The sequence below is a fragment of the Mesocricetus auratus genome, unplaced genomic scaffold (genome assembly GCF_017639785.1).
Source record: "Mesocricetus auratus isolate SY011 unplaced genomic scaffold, BCM_Maur_2.0 Super-Scaffold_100038, whole genome shotgun sequence".
In the NCBI taxonomy this organism is placed as follows: Eukaryota; Metazoa; Chordata; class Mammalia; order Rodentia; family Cricetidae; genus Mesocricetus; species Mesocricetus auratus.
The window spans coordinates 9,382,347-9,397,083 of NW_024429216.1; the positions used below are offsets into that span (position 1 = coordinate 9,382,347).

Genomic DNA, 14,737 nt, shown 5'->3' on the forward strand with positions numbered 1-14,737 from the left:
GGTGGGCGGTGTCCCGGCCCAGGAGAGGCGCCTGCGCAGTTCTCCCGGGCCGCTCCTTGGCTGCGATTTGAAAACTCCGCGGAGACAAGTGGGCATGCTTATGGAGAGGAGGAGGTCTCCTAAGTGACCCGGGCTACGCGAGACTTTGACAGGTGGCCTGTCTTAGCGGAAGAGACTGAGCGTCTCTGAAGCATCGCTGCAAAGCCAGACACGCTTGAAGAGCTTTTCCTGGGCCGCCTCAGTTTTGCTCATATGTCAAGTGGGCTTGAGTCACACCAGCCTGGAAGGCCTGGAAGGCTAGCAGGTAAAACAAAACAAAAACAAAAGCAGAAACAAAACGCGTTCAGCCCAGGGCCTGACACACTGTGGGTACCCAGTGTGAGCCATCTAACAGAGAAGCCCTCCCCGCTTCCAAGCGGCTTTCCCCTCCTCCTAGTCTTCGTCTGATTCACTGGTATTCACACCGAGGGTACCGCCGTCTGTTTCACAGGTGGAGATGCCAAGGCCTAGGGAAAGGAAACAGCCGGTGTGAAGCCGGTGCCTCCCGCCTCGCAGGGAGATAATTCCGGGGGTGGAAACCAGTCCGAGAAGAGACCTGGCCCAGGCACGTGCGGGCCCTGACCTTGAGTCACCTAAGTGGGCAGGAGGAGCAGCCGTCACGCCCCAGGCCCCGTGGCCTCCACTTCTGCGACGGCCTTGCAGGCGAGGGGAGCCTCTGAGTGACGCCGAGACTCGAGGGCAGAGTAGGGACTGTCTGACCCTGGGTGTGGGGGGTCTGGGACCTCGGAACGTGCACACGGGGCTGAGGGGTCTGTCGCGTTTCGGGGCGGGGTATCATTGTCGTGCGCGCTACTGGAGGATCGGTACATCGGGGCCGGGGAGCTGGGTGAGGGTTTCCAGATAAGATCTGAGACAGCAAGAGTTGGGACGGAGATTCCTGGAAGCCACCTGAGAACTGGGGGCAGGGGCGCTTTTAATCCAAGTCCGGGTGATGAACTCTGCGCGCTCCTGGGAGCCCTGACCGTCGTGACTTTGTTGTACTTTGCGCCCGCAGCTGGTGACGTTGATCATGTGGGCGTTTAGGTCGTGACCAGGAGGGGGGTGTGGTCTGTGGGATGAATAATCCCAACAGATCACGGCGTGGCATCCGAGGGACACTCTCGGCGACTTAGATCACGATCGAGGCGCCCGCAGCGGCGAAGTTCTGCTGCGGCGCACGCGCGGCGCAGGCGAGCCGGGGACGCTTCGGTTGGGGGGCGGATCAGGCGGCCTGGAGGGGTGGAGCTTGGAGTCCTCATTCCGCGCTTGCGCCGTAGGGGCGTGGCGGTCGCACCTGCTCGAGTTGGGCGAAGGAGGAGGAGCGAGGTGACGCAGGCGTAATAATAGAGAAGGTGCCAGAAAGAGCCAAAACAAGTGGCCACGGCCGTCGCCCGGGAGCCATCGGACGCCGGGATCTATCTGGTGAGGATCCGGAGTGGCCTAAGGGCGACTGGTGGCGGGTAGATGGAAACACTTGGGGTCGGCCGCCTTCCGGGGCGAGCGGCCGGCTTCAGACGGTGCCACCTGTGTGGAGCTCGGGGCTGTCTTGGTCGGTCCCACTTGCGGAGGACCGAGGGTCACTTAGGAGCGGTGCCACTTGCGTGGGGCGTTGGGGCTACCTGGGAGGTACGGGTGGACAGAACCAGGGGCCCCGGCTGGACATTAGCTTCCCAAAGTCACCGGGCAGCGGACAAGGTGCCCTGCGAGGGGCCGCAAGGCTCATTCGGGCTCAGCTCCTGGGTCTGTCGGTGGCAGGTTCGGAACATACCACCTGGAGAGGGGCGGCTGGGCTCGGCTGGCCCGGCTGGCCGGTGGACCCATGGGGTCCGGCGTCTCCACCCGGTTACTAGGGGACCTCGGGTGATACCATTCCTGTCCGTGGGAGGGGGAGGCTCAGACTGTCGCGGGTGTGGGGTGACCCTGCCCGGAGACGTCTCGCGGCGGGGGGGGGCACACGCTGGCCTGTGTGGGCTCTGGGCCACCGCGTCGCTGACCACGACATCCTCCCCGCCGTGTGGGTTCTAGGCCCTGGTTCTGAGCTTGTTCCGCACCCCTCCCCTGGGAATGGCGTTGTCCGGGTCGACCCCAGCCCCGAGCTGGGAGGAGGATGAGTGTTTGGATTACTACGGCATGCTGTCGCTTCACCGTATGTTCGAGGTGGTGGGCGGGCAGCTGACCGAGTGCGAGCTGGAGCTCCTGGCCTTCCTGCTGGATGAAACTCCCGGCGCTCCCGGAGGCCTGACCCGCGCCCGCAGCGGCCTGGAGCTGCTTCTGGAGCTGGAGCGCCGCGGGCAGTGCGACGAGAGCGACCTGCGGCTGCTGAGCCAGCTCCTGCGTGTGCTGGCCCGCCACGACCTGCTGCCACATCTGGCCCGCAAGCGGCGCCGGCCAGGTAAGGTTTGAATGGGAGGATGCAGGACTTCAGGGACACCTTGCACCTCCTGGGACCTGTGGTGCCTTTATACGGGTTCCAGCCCGCCCACCCCCTCCCCTTCCACAACGAGAAACCCAAAGGGGATGAGGGCAAAACGTAGGTTCGGATCGAGTTTGTGGAATTTGTCCTTATCACAAATGGTTGTGGCCATTGTGTGTGGAACTCTGTATGCCAGGCAAGAGGTTAACCTTTCATACAAACTGTCACTTTCTAACTTCCCCACACCCCCCACAGGGAAAACAACAGACTCAGAGAAGTTACCTTACCGCATGTGAGAACGGCATCCTTCATGTTGGCTACAAATAAGGCCAAGATGTCCATTCCATCAGTAGAGGGAGTCACTTAATAACAAATAAGGAATTTAGCTGTAGATACAGTCATAGATGAGTGAGGTGGGTGGGATGCCTCAGAGTAAGGGGAGGTAGCCCTGAACTGGGTAAGGATGGAGGAATATTCTTCTATTCTGCCTGGCCCGTGTCCAAGGCTGAGACCCTCGGTCCTTGGCAGAAAGGGGAGAGCTGGGAGCGGTCAGGTACCAGGAGGCCTGTGTATAGGTAGGCTCTTGGGCTCTTTCTTGAGAGATACAGCGTGACAGTTGGGGTGGGGGGATTGTGAGTTTTCCTGTACCATACTAAGCCTGTGGGATTTGCTTAAACAAAAAGGAGGGCACCTCTAGAGATAGGCTGTCTTAATTTTGGAAAAATATGTCTGAGCGTTAGAGAAACAGAAAGGCCTATTGTATCTCGGGGCTCCAGATTGGGCCAGGAGCAGGTGGGGACATTGCAGGGCCCCTAAAAGAAAAGTCTGGAGCTGTTGGCATGGTTGGGCATCCCACGAGCACTGTCCTGGGAGGCCTTAGCAGGAGGTACTTGAGAAGGAGGCGTGTTTAGGCGTGACCTCTGAGGGACTGGGGTCAGGCACCCTGCGGTACAGGCGTTCTTCCTAGGAAGCTGGCCTGGGAGGTGAGGAAACTGTGACTGCTTCTTCTGTTCCCTTTCCCCAGTGTCCCCCGAGCGATACAGTTATGGCAGTGCCGGCTCTCCTTCCAAAATCCCAGAGGGCGGTTGCCGGCGTCGGCGACAGTCAAGCAGTTCTGATTCTCAGCAGAGTCAGTGGGGTACAGGTGAGTCCCCCGGGTGGGTAGGGTGGCAGTGTCCCTGTCTTCTTCCCAAACTGGCATCGTGGCCCATCCAGGAAATGACCTGAAGGGTCATCCTGACTGTTTTGCAGCGTGCCTGTGTTTATTATCGCTATAGGAAGAAGTGTGTGTCCCCAAGCAACAGAGTTGTGTCACGTGGACTCACGTGACCTGGCAGCCTTGGCTGGGCACATTTCTGAGATTTATTTTATGGTGAATGTCTTTAATTAGTTCAGTTACTGTATTCTAGTCAGTGTACACAATCCCCCTAATTTTTAATTGTGTGAAATTTCAAACATCCAGAGAAGATAAGGTAGTACAGAGAATATCTTTGGTTGGATTCAGGAATCACTAACATTCTGCCTTTTGTGCTGTATGCATGCATGTGTGTGTGTGTGTGTGTGTGGAAAATTCTGAGGTTTTTGTTGAGTTCTTTGGTAGTAAATTATAAACAATAACAGACTTGCCTCTGAATTAGCTGGCATAATTTTCTTTTAATTCTTTTGGTTTTTTGAGACAGGGTTTCTCTATGGCTTTGGAGGCTGTCCTGGAACTAGCTCTTGTAGACCAGGCTGGCCTCGAACTCACAGAGATCCGCCTGCCTCTGCCTCCCGAGTGCTGGGATTAAAGGCGTGCACCACCACTGCCTGGCCCAGAGTGTTTTGTGTTTGACTTGTTTGTCTGCAGGGTTGACTGGTGTGTACAGCATTCCGATTGCTTTTGGTCGTCCCATGATGGTGACCTGTCTCTTGTCTCTGTTTTCCCATGGAGAGGTAATTAGGTGGGATGGGTTGGTTAGATGTGGGTTCCATGCTTTTGGCAGGAATGATCAATACTGTCTCCTTGTGTTGGTGCCTGTGAATAGGGAAGTGTGGTTAGTTAGTTATGGCAAGATGTGTGTGTGTGTTGACGTGTGGTATGCTTATCATATGTGTGTCAGTGTGTAGGTCCACGTGCATATATATGGAGAGGCTACAAGTTGGCACCAGCTGTCTTCCTACTTCACTCTGTTTACTGGACAGGGTCTCTGACTGATCCTGGAGCCAGCTTGCCCTGGGAACCCTGTCTCTGCCTCCTGAGCACTGGGGCTGCTGGCGGGCCTCCATGCCCTCCTCACGGGCATGTGCTGCTTGGGCAGCAGGTACATTATGGACTGAAGCACCTGTGTGGCTGGGTGCAGACATGCACTTTCTATTTGTTGTCACTAGTGCGTAAGAAAATGCCTTTAGGTGCTGTGTGCTCACTCTCCCTCCAGGGGTATAGCATCGCTCTGTGAGCCCGCCTGAACCAGTTGCCACGTTGATGTTTGTAAATGGGGACTCATTTATTTATTTGCTTGTTTCTTTGGCAACTTTTTTATGAAAATAGTCTTGTTACAGGTTCTCTGTTGCCCATATCCCCTTGCTTCAGCTTACCTAGTAGCTGGGATTACTGGTTTGTGCCATGAGGCTGGAACAAAGAGTTATTTTAAATAATTGTCACGTTTTTGTTTTTAATTATTTCCTGTTTTTATGGTACTAGAGATTAAACCCAGGACTTCTCCCACCCCCCAGACAGGGTTTCTCTGCATTGTTTTAGAGGCTGTCCTGGCACTTGCTCTGTAGACCAGGATGGCCTCGAACTCACAGAGATCCACTGCCTCTGTCTCCTGAGTGCTGGGATTAAAGGCATTCACCACCAACGCCCAGCTTAAACCCAGGGCTACTACTAGGCAAAGGCTAAGCGCCGAAAGCCTTATTGTGGGATTTTTAGGTAGGAGCTCTACAATTGAGCTACTCTGTAGCCCTTCTTTTCTCTTTCCAATTTAACAACAGGGTATCACTAAGTAGTCCTGGCCAGCTTGAAACTCACAGAGATCCGCCTGCCTCTGCCTCCTGAGCTCCAGAATCAAAGGCGTGTGCCACCACCGCCCAGCTTTACTTTATTAAAGTCAATTAGTCATTCCTACCAGCGTTCAGGTTGCTTAGGCTCCGCCCTTTTTGACCTGACTGCATCACTCTCGACATTCCTAGGTGTCCTGGACTCCCCTTGCACTCCTCCCCCCAGTCATGTGCTTGTCAAGGAGCCTGGTGTCTGTTAGAGGCCTGAATAGAGACCAGTAGCTGATGCAGTCGGTGTGGGGTCTGTATCTCAGCTGCATGGGGAAACAGACGCCTGCCTTCAGAACAAGTTCCTCCGAGCTGGTTTGGTGGCTTTTAAGTTTACTTTTAATTATGTGCGCGTGTATGCGTTTGGGTTTGTGCACTTGAGTGCTGGCTCCCAAGGAGTCCAGAAGAGTAACGCGCACAGTAACTGCTGAGCCCTCTCCTGGGCCCTGGGCTCATTGCTTTTCTAGTGGAAGTCTTGGCTGTTGATGCCGAGATGGGTTTACTTCTTTTGTTTTTCAACAGTAATGAGGTGACAACAAATCTTATCTATAGAGGTTCATTTGTTCCTAATGTATCCTTCCAGGGCTTGCAACAAGAGGAACATGTGAGGACTGTTCTGATTTCCTTCTCTCTGCCAAGAGCTGCTAACTCTACACATTCATTTTGTTACACCTTTTCTTCCTTTTTTGCGAACTTTTCCAACTCTGCTTTCCTTTAAAATCATACTGCGTGCATGCCTGCGTGTGAGCAAAAGACAGACAGACAGACAGACAGACAGACAGACAGACAGAGTGTGCTGGGAATTGCAGTTCATAGCCCACACATGTGGAAGTCAGAGGCCAACTCTGTGGAGTGGTTTCTCTTCCCACCTTTATGTGGTTCCAGAGGTTGAACTCTGGTCACCAGGTTTGAGCAGCAAGCTTCTTTACCTACTGAGCCATCTCTCTGGCTCTCTTTCTGGTGTTATTTTGGTTCCAAGGCAGGGTTTTGTTGTGTAGCCCAGACTGGCCTGGAATTCCTTGATCTTCTAACTCAGCCTCACTCCCCACTGTCAGCATCTATTGGATGGAGCACAAAATGGGTTTGTATTTATTGAGGGGGGAGGAGGAGAGAGAGAGAAAACGGACATTCGCATGTATGCATACATGCATCTTGAGACAGAGTCCCACTGTGTAGACCAGACTGGCTTTGAACTCACAGGGATCCACCTTGAGTGCTGGGATTAAAGTTGTGCCCAGGCCACTGCTTTGTAGGGCAGATCCAGCTGAGTGTGCATTCACAGTGTTCCTAGGTACCCGGCCTAACTCCTTTGTCAGAGTTTGGCGTTACCGATTGTGAGCACTTATGTTCATTTGTTTCTGTGTGACTCTGTCCTTTCTATTTTTCATTTTAAGTGTATAAAGCAGTTACATGACCCAAAAGGTAAAGCTAAAAGCATTTCAGGGCGTCCATCTGCAGCCAGCTTCAGTTATTCTAATGTGTCCTTTCGGGGCTTCCAGGGAAAGTCCCAGATGTAGGAAGTGTTCTGATTCCCTTCTTCGGGAGTTGTAAACTGTACACATGATTAACTCTGTGTTCTGACATTCTTTCTTCCTGGTCTTGAGCTGGCTTCTCCTCTTGTCTTCCAGGCTCCCCTCCAACCAAACGGCAGCGTCGGAGTCGGGGCCGCCCTAGCAGTGGTGCCAGGCGGCGGCGGAGAGCAGGCTCGGCGGCTGAGCAGCATCAGGAGCTGGGCAGGCCCTCATCGGAGGGAAAAGTGACCTGTGGTAAGTACTCGTGGGCCTTGAGAGAACTTGTAAAGTTCTTCCGGACTCCAGTGTCTAGGCTGCAGGAACACGGATGAGGGAAACAGCAGCCAGGCTGGTGTGACACGGAGTCAGTGGGGACAGGGGACCCTCTAGTCTCTGTGGAAGAACGAGCTGGAGGGAACTGTTGAGGGAGCTGAGAAGGTGGCCCTGTCTGACTTCTGTGCAGTGTCCCGTGGCGTTGAGTGTTGGAAGGAGAGGCTTTGTGGGCGGAGACAGGTCTGTACTGTATTCTGGGGTTACAGGAACCCCAGACGGTTCACGTGCCGTTTCTTTCCCGTCATTTTTCCTGTTGAGCATCTCTTCTTCATCAGGCACAGCTCTAGGCATGGAGGACACAGAAGTGGACCAGGTCAGGAAGTCGTGTGCTGAGTGGATAACCAGGAGTACACCGAGGCTTCATGGGATCTCAGCTGACAGATAGCCAGGGATGGGCTCTGGTGGGCCTGCAGGGACACCTGTGGATGGACTGAGGCCGAGTGATGTCGGCAGGGGTCCTCAGTGGGGACCATCAGATGAGCAGCCAGTGCACTAAGAAGGGGTTCTGGAAGCCGGAGGTCCCAGACCGCAGCTGATGTGCCGACCTTGGCAGGATCCGCAGGAGGCCTTGGCCTGGAATCCGCAGAGCAAGCATGCACAACCTGCCCCTCCCGCTGCTGTGTGGCCTCCCAGGCAGTGGGTGTTGCCCCCGCTTCAGAGATGAGGTGGCAGATACCTGTGCCAGGGGCACAGCATAGCCAGCCTATGTCCTCACCGGGGTGCTGGCTTGAGGGGGCGGCTGCCCAGTGAAGGGAGTCAGGCAGTTACCACAGCCACCCAACTGGCTGGGTAGGTGAGGGAGCCACTGCCCTGAGGGCCAGGGAGACCTGAGCAGGACCCTCCAGGCTTTGGTCTCCTCCCTGAGGCCAGAAGGTTGTTAGCTGGGGTGTGGCTGGGATCTGAAGGACCATGAAATGCTAGTCTGATGCTGAGTCACCAAGCAGGGTGGGGCTGGCCTGCGTTCTCCCTAAGGGGCCCCAGTTGTCTTCTGAAAAATGGGTATGACTTACCTTTAACATGGCAGTGAACCCTTCCGGGTCTGACTGAGGAGGGGCCGGGCCATTCTTTTTTTGGTTTTTACGAGACAGGGTTTCTCTGTATTGTTTTGGAGGCTGTTGGTCCAGCCTGGCATGGAACTCACAGCGATCCGCCTGCCTCTGCCTCCCGAGTGCTGGGATTAAAGGCGTGCGCCACCACTGCCCCGGCAGGATTTTTTTTTTAAAGATTTATTTATTTATTATGAACACAACATCTGCACGCCAGAAGAGGACACCAGATCTCATTACAGATGGTTGTGGGCCACCATGTGGTTGCTGGGAATTGAACTCAGGACCTCCGGAAGAGCAGTCAGTGCTCTTAACCTCTGAGCCATCTCTCCAGCCCTTAAGTTTAGGATTTTTAAAAAATGATTTAATTTTATTTTATGTTCATTGGTGTGCCTGCATGTGTATGACGGTGTCAGAAATGCAGTTACAGACAGTTGTGAGCTGCCATGTAGGTGCTGGGAATTGAACCTGGGTCTTCTGGAAGAGCAGCCAGTGTTCCCAACCTCTGAGCCATCTCTTCGGCCCCCAAAGTTTTGGAGTTTGAAAATTATTTTTATTTTAATTTTTAGAAGGATAGTACACCATGGCTTAGGCTTCCTTGAAACGCCAAATGTAGCCCAGGCTGGACTTGAACTTGTGACAGTTCTCCTGCCTCATCCTTTTACGTGTGCCCCACTCTCCGCTGATGTCTGTGCTTCCCAGGCCCTCTTCTGGTGTTGTCGTGGTCCTCCATCAGGAAGCATGGTTACCTGCTCCCTCTGAAGTTCCCTAGCTTCAGAGAAGCTTGTTTCGTTCAGCGGGAGATGCAGGAGTTGGCACTCAGGGAAGATAACCCGGGAAAGACTGAGTGACTCCAGTCAGGACGCAGAGCCAGGCAGCTTGGGTGGGAGCTCAGCGGTCGACTCCAAGGGCAGTTGCTAGCCCTCGTTGTGGTGGTTTTTCCATGGAGGCCCCTTGAGTTGCGGAGTTTAGATCTTTGTCTCCAGCCCGCCCGTCCAGGAAGTCCACAGGAGACTCACCCAGGGCTGTCGGACACTCCGGTTGGAACCTGCTCCTCCGTGGAGCCTTAGCCTGTCCCGGCCAGGTCGTCCCTGTCAGGCCTGCCTCCTGTGCCTGTCCCTTCCGTCCTGAGTGGCTCTGTCCTTGTCCCCACCAGCTTGTCACTCACACAAAGCAGCTGTAGTAGGCTTCACTGAGGCATGTGGCCTTGTCCTCCCATGTCAGCCATGCTTGGGACCCAGTGCTCACCGAGGCCCTGGGAGGGCAGTGCTACTGGGAGACCACTGAGCCGTGGAGAGGTGTGGTCGCCTCCAGACATCTACGGCAGGTTGCTCCTGGGGCCTCTCCTACCTTCCCGCCGCACTGCCCCCGCTGCTGGTGGCTGACCTAAGCTTTTTCTCCCTGCACATTCTGGAATGTTCTTCTCTTCCTGTTTCTCTGGTGTTCCTGGCTGATTCAACATGTCTTCCTCTCGGCTCACTTCAAGTGCCATTTCCTAGAGAGGAACTGCAGTCTTTGTAAATTGTAAGTCCCTGCCTATCATTTTCCCTCCTGGCCTCAGGATGCCTTCTAATTACGTGTTTATGTGGGCTTGTAGGAGAGGCAGTGGACGGGGTTGGGTCTTAAGAGCTTGGGCTCTGAACACAGCCGGGCATCTCAGGTGGAATTCTGGAGTGGTCTGGCTAGGTGATTCATCCTGTTTGTCTGTTTCCTCATCCGCAAACGGGAGGCCTAGAATCGCCTTGTAAAGCCATGGAGGTGATCAAGGCTCGGGACCCGATGCGTGCCGTGCTGGGGCAGCCCGCAGTCGAGTCACTCAAGCGTCACCTCCTTACGCTGGCTCAGGCTCAGAGAGAAGCCTGGTGAGCAGGTGACTCAGGGCCAGGGTGTAGCTGGCAGGTGGAGCTCACTGGGAGCCTCCTGTCCTTCCTGTTCCCGTGCTGCCATCTGTTTCCAGGTCAGAGGCGGACTGTGGGCTGGCAGGGCCTTTCCTCCTCTGCAAACGGCCCTCATGGAAGCACCCGAGGATTAGACCAGACAGCTTGAGTCGTGGTACTCCGTCAGCGTCCTCTGGTACTCTGTTGTGTCCCCCACATGCGGCAGAGGACTCTGAGTGTGTGGTGACTTCATTGTTGCTCAGCGGTCTCTGTGCTATGGAGGAGAAGGGTCAGGCCTGGCTGGGCTGGAAGGGGGTCCCTGGTGCCATGCTTTTCTGGGCGAGTGGGTGTCTTCTGGGCAGAGGAAGTGGGCCGGTGACTCTGATGGCGTGAGGGGTATTTTGTGGTGGCAGCAGGCGGGGCATGGGAAGGTGGGACAGTGGCTGAGAGAGTTGGAGGAGATTGACATAGAGAGGCTGGGGTCTGGGCAGGAAGCAGCCAGGTGGGTTTTGAAATCACAGTTCCTGATTGTGCGGCCTTCCGTGTGCCGCGAGCCCCCGTCAGGGAAGTTGCTTCATTTAACCCTGGTGGCCACCGTCCTGCAGGGACCTCTTGTTTCTTGTGTTTTTCAGATGAGGACACAGGCTCAGAGAGGTGAGGTCACAGGCCCGAGCCCCACAGCTAGTATGGCAGAGCTGGGACTCACTTTCAGGTCTGTGGGGGCTCTACCAGCTGCCTCTGCCCAGCCCTGTGTGGCCTTGGGCGGTCCTGTTTCCCCAACTCCCCTGTCTCCACCGTCAGTTGGGAAGGTGTGGTCAGGGCTTTAGAGCCCAGGATGGGGGCCCAGGAGCAGGTCTGGGAACCAAGCCTGGGGGGACATCCCTGGGCCTCCAGTGGAGAGGATGCTGTTCCCCTCAAGGCAGAAAGAGGAAGGGTTTGGGGCAGGGACGCAAGTGAGTGTGGTAAGAAATCATCTGGGGTCCTGGGGACCCGCCTTCTGCTTCCGCTCTCTCTGAACTGCTGTGAAAGGTGACAGGAGCCCACAGCGTTAAGACTCGTCTTCTCAGGGCATTGATTTCCCGTTGGGCTGAAGGTGGCCCCTGACCTCTGGGTTAGGGCATGTGTCAGTCACTTGGCATTTCACAGCGCTGGCCACAGTGGTTTCCGGAGCGCCCGCTGTGCCGCGGCTTCACCGGTGGCTTCTTACTTTCTGCCCACGTTGATTTCCTCTTGAACAGCTCTTCAGGCAGGGACGCCCTGGTCTAGGTGGGGACCTGTATTTGCAGAGGCTTTCACTTGCCCGGGGTACAGCAGAGGTCTAATAACTCCTAGCCACACTGATTCCTGCCCTTAGAGGAGCCTGTGTCTAGCCTGTCTGGATCGAGGAGACTCTGCCGGGCTGTGTGACCTTGGGCTAGTCACTCTGGTCCTTTTCGCTTCCACTTCCAAGTTGGTAAACAGGGCTGTGTGTGAGTTGAGCTCTGTGGTTCGGGCACTTGGGGTTCAGGACGTTGGTCAGTTCTCAGTGTTGGCTGCCGCGGTCCCCAAGCTGGCTGGACCTTGCACAACTGTGTCAGGGATGAAGACGCAGCACTGTTAACAGCCTCCCATGGGGACGTGGATTCCCCAGAGGAGAGGTGGCTGGCCCAAACTCATGCTAGCATGGACTGTCTTTGAAGCCCTGCCTCTGTCCCCTGGGCAGATGTAGGTAGAGACTAAGTGACAGAAACTTACCTCAAAGGGCTTACGTAAAAGTGGGGACTGATGGTGGTGCCTGCCGACCTCACGGCTCTTCTCGATGCGTGATGACCTCAGGGGTCTCTTTCCCTCTGCCTTGGACCCTGTGTGGGCTTCATTCACCTCCCTGGCTGACCCACTGGCCCTCAGTAGCCTTGGGCTTACTGCTCTGTCATCTCGCCTTCTGTGGAAAGAGCACTGTACCCTCAGCAGAGCCTGGTCTGCTGTGCTTGGCTGAGGCCCCTTGCTCCCGGGAGCTTGCTGGAAGGATGGGCAGCGTCTGATCTGGGACTGTCACTGTGTGAGAGGTGGTGTGAGGCTGGCTGCTGGAAGCCAGGTCCCCAGGGTGGGTGCCTGAGCAACACACGGGCCCTTCAGGGTGTTGGTATCTGGGGAACTCGGGATGCCACTGCTGGAGTGCTTTATAGGAGGACAGGTGCCCTTGGGAACTCCAGGCTGGCTCTGGGGAGCTGGGTATACTGCAGGAGAGCGAGACCAGAGTAGCCTGGTCTGGGTGGGCCTTGCAGGGAGCAAGGATTTATAGGAACTGGGGAAAGAACACCCTCAGTGGGGAGAGGCAGGGTTGGGCCGGATGGAGCCTGCCTAGTGATTCAGGGAGCAGTGAGGAGTGTTGAAATTGGAGGGGAGGGTTCAGTATCTCAGAAGTCACAGACCAGACCTCCCTGAGTAGGTGTCCAGACTCTGGGAAGGGGGCGGGGCAGAGGTGGGTGGGAACTGTCTCGCCCACTGATGAGCGGCTCCTTCTCCTGCAGACATCCGGCTCCGGGTTCGAGCAGAGTACTGTGAGCATGGTCCAGCCTTGGAGCAGGGAGTGGCCTCCCGGAGACCTCAGGCACTGGCCCGGCAGCTGGATGTGTTCGGACAAGCCACTGCTGTGCTGCGGTCAAGGGACCTGGGCTCTGTGGTGTGTGACATCAAATTCTCAGAGCTCTCCTACCTGGACGCCTTCTGGGGTGACTATCTGAGTGGTGCCCTGCTGCAGGCCCTGAGGGGCGTGTTCCTGACTGAGGCCCTGCGGGAGGCTGTGGGCCGGGAGGCCGTCCGCTTGCTGGTCAGTGTGGACGAGGCTGACTACGAGGCCGGCCGGCGCCGCCTGTTGCTGATGGAGGAGGAAGGGGGGCGGCGTGGGACAGAGGCCTCCTGATCCTGGATCTGGCAGGACTGACCCCGCCTCCACGTCTCGGGGCCACTTTCTTCCTCGGAAGATGACCGACCATCTTGCCCCTGGACGACTGTCACTTCAGCAGCTCTGAGGATGCATCAGGTCTGCGAGTTCCTTGACAGCCTCTCCTGTAGGATGTGGGCTTCGAGGCATAAACCACGTCCAGCTGCTTCCGTCCCAAACTCCCCGCTCCCAGGTGGACTCCCTCAGCCTTGGGGGCCAGGTTTGCTGAGCCCCAAACAGGGAGGTGTAGCCACAGTCACCAAAGGCCCCTGCACATCCTGCCTCTCACCTTGGGCTGAGCTGGCTGGCCCCACACACGTTAGCCTAAGGGCTTCTCTCTCAGGATCTCAGATGTCCCCATCAGGCCTTCAGCCAGCACGCTGGGCTCCGCAGCTGGGTGCCTGTGGGGCTTGGTCACCTTACCCATTCACTCACTAACCAGTCAGGGCTCTGCCCGCTGTCTACACAGACACCTGCCTCTCGTCGCCTTCCCCTGCTCCCTGGAGCTAGATACAGACTTGCCCTTGGACTCTGACTCAGAGTGTCACATGGGTTTTGTGGTCACATCTGTTCGAGGTCAGTGTTGTCTACACGGCTAGGGCAAGAACCAGCCTCTCTCTCATGAAGGGAAGGCGAAGACTTGGGGCCGGTGGGAAGATGTTTTACAAAGTGCACCAATAAAACTGCCCTGGAAAGGGCACAGGTGGGCATCAAGGCTAAGTACTTTTTATTGGTGGGCAGAGGGAAAGGGTCGTCCCTCGTGTGGCGACCTCATGTTAGGAGAGCAGATGCCAGCCCCTCTGCCAGGTGTTGCTGTCAGTGTCTTTGTTCCTGGGCCTCGTTTAACTCTCAAAGAAGGAAGTCGGGTCCCAGAGTCATTGACTCCCAGCCCTGTTCATATGTGCTTTGTAGGAATCTGTGTGTCCACAGAGGGGAGCTCTTGTTAGATTTCATGTGAGTGGGTGTTCTGCCTGCTGCATGCCCGGTCACCAGGTGTGTTCAAGCAGGCAGACAGGGTGGCAGATGTCCTGGAGTCAGAGCTTGAGTCATCCTGAGGGTACAGGGTCCTCTGGAAGAGCAGCCAGTGATCTTAACCACTGAGCGTTTCTGCAGCCCTTTCCAAGCGTGGGCGTGGTGTGGGCGTGGCATGGGCACTGATTGCGGAAGCTGGAGCTGTCAGGTCCTCCTGCAGCTGAAGTTCCCAGTGCCTGTGAGCTGTCTGATTGGCAGCTGGGAGCTGAACTCCGGGAGAGGACCCCAGGACTTTCAGCCCGCTCGCTCAGAGAGAGGAGCTGATGGAGCCCTGGGCGTGGGAAACTGGAGAGGAGGGGCAGCCCCCCCCCCGGGTCTCCACTCCTCTTCTTTTTTGAAGTTGAAGCACCACTCACTGCTGAAGCGTGAGCTCTCTCATCCTAGAGAGCTTGAGTTTCTGACACAAAACCAAGTCTTCCATCCCTAGGTCAGGCAATGGGCTTGGCAGTTAGGAGGTGGGTGGGTACAGATCCCAGGGGCTGCCCTTTTTCTGGGGCAAGAAGTGTGCCTGCCCATGCCTAGGAACCCTTCCTGGA

General features: G+C 56.1%; 1 protein-coding gene across 1 annotated transcript; it reads left to right on the forward strand.

The window, feature by feature from the left end:
* The first annotated feature begins 159 nt into the window (after positions 1–159).
* On the forward strand, positions 160–13,879 carry Dedd2 (death effector domain containing 2). The gene is made up of 6 exons (XM_005087047.4): positions 160–304; positions 1,317–1,461; positions 2,065–2,431; positions 3,477–3,596; positions 7,108–7,245; positions 12,757–13,879. Exons 3-6 carry the CDS (start codon positions 2,104–2,106, stop codon positions 13,146–13,148), a joined length of 978 nt encoding a protein of 325 aa, XP_005087104.1. The 5' UTR covers positions 160–304; positions 1,317–1,461; positions 2,065–2,103; the 3' UTR covers positions 13,149–13,879.
* The last annotated feature ends 858 nt before the right edge of the window (positions 13,880–14,737 follow it).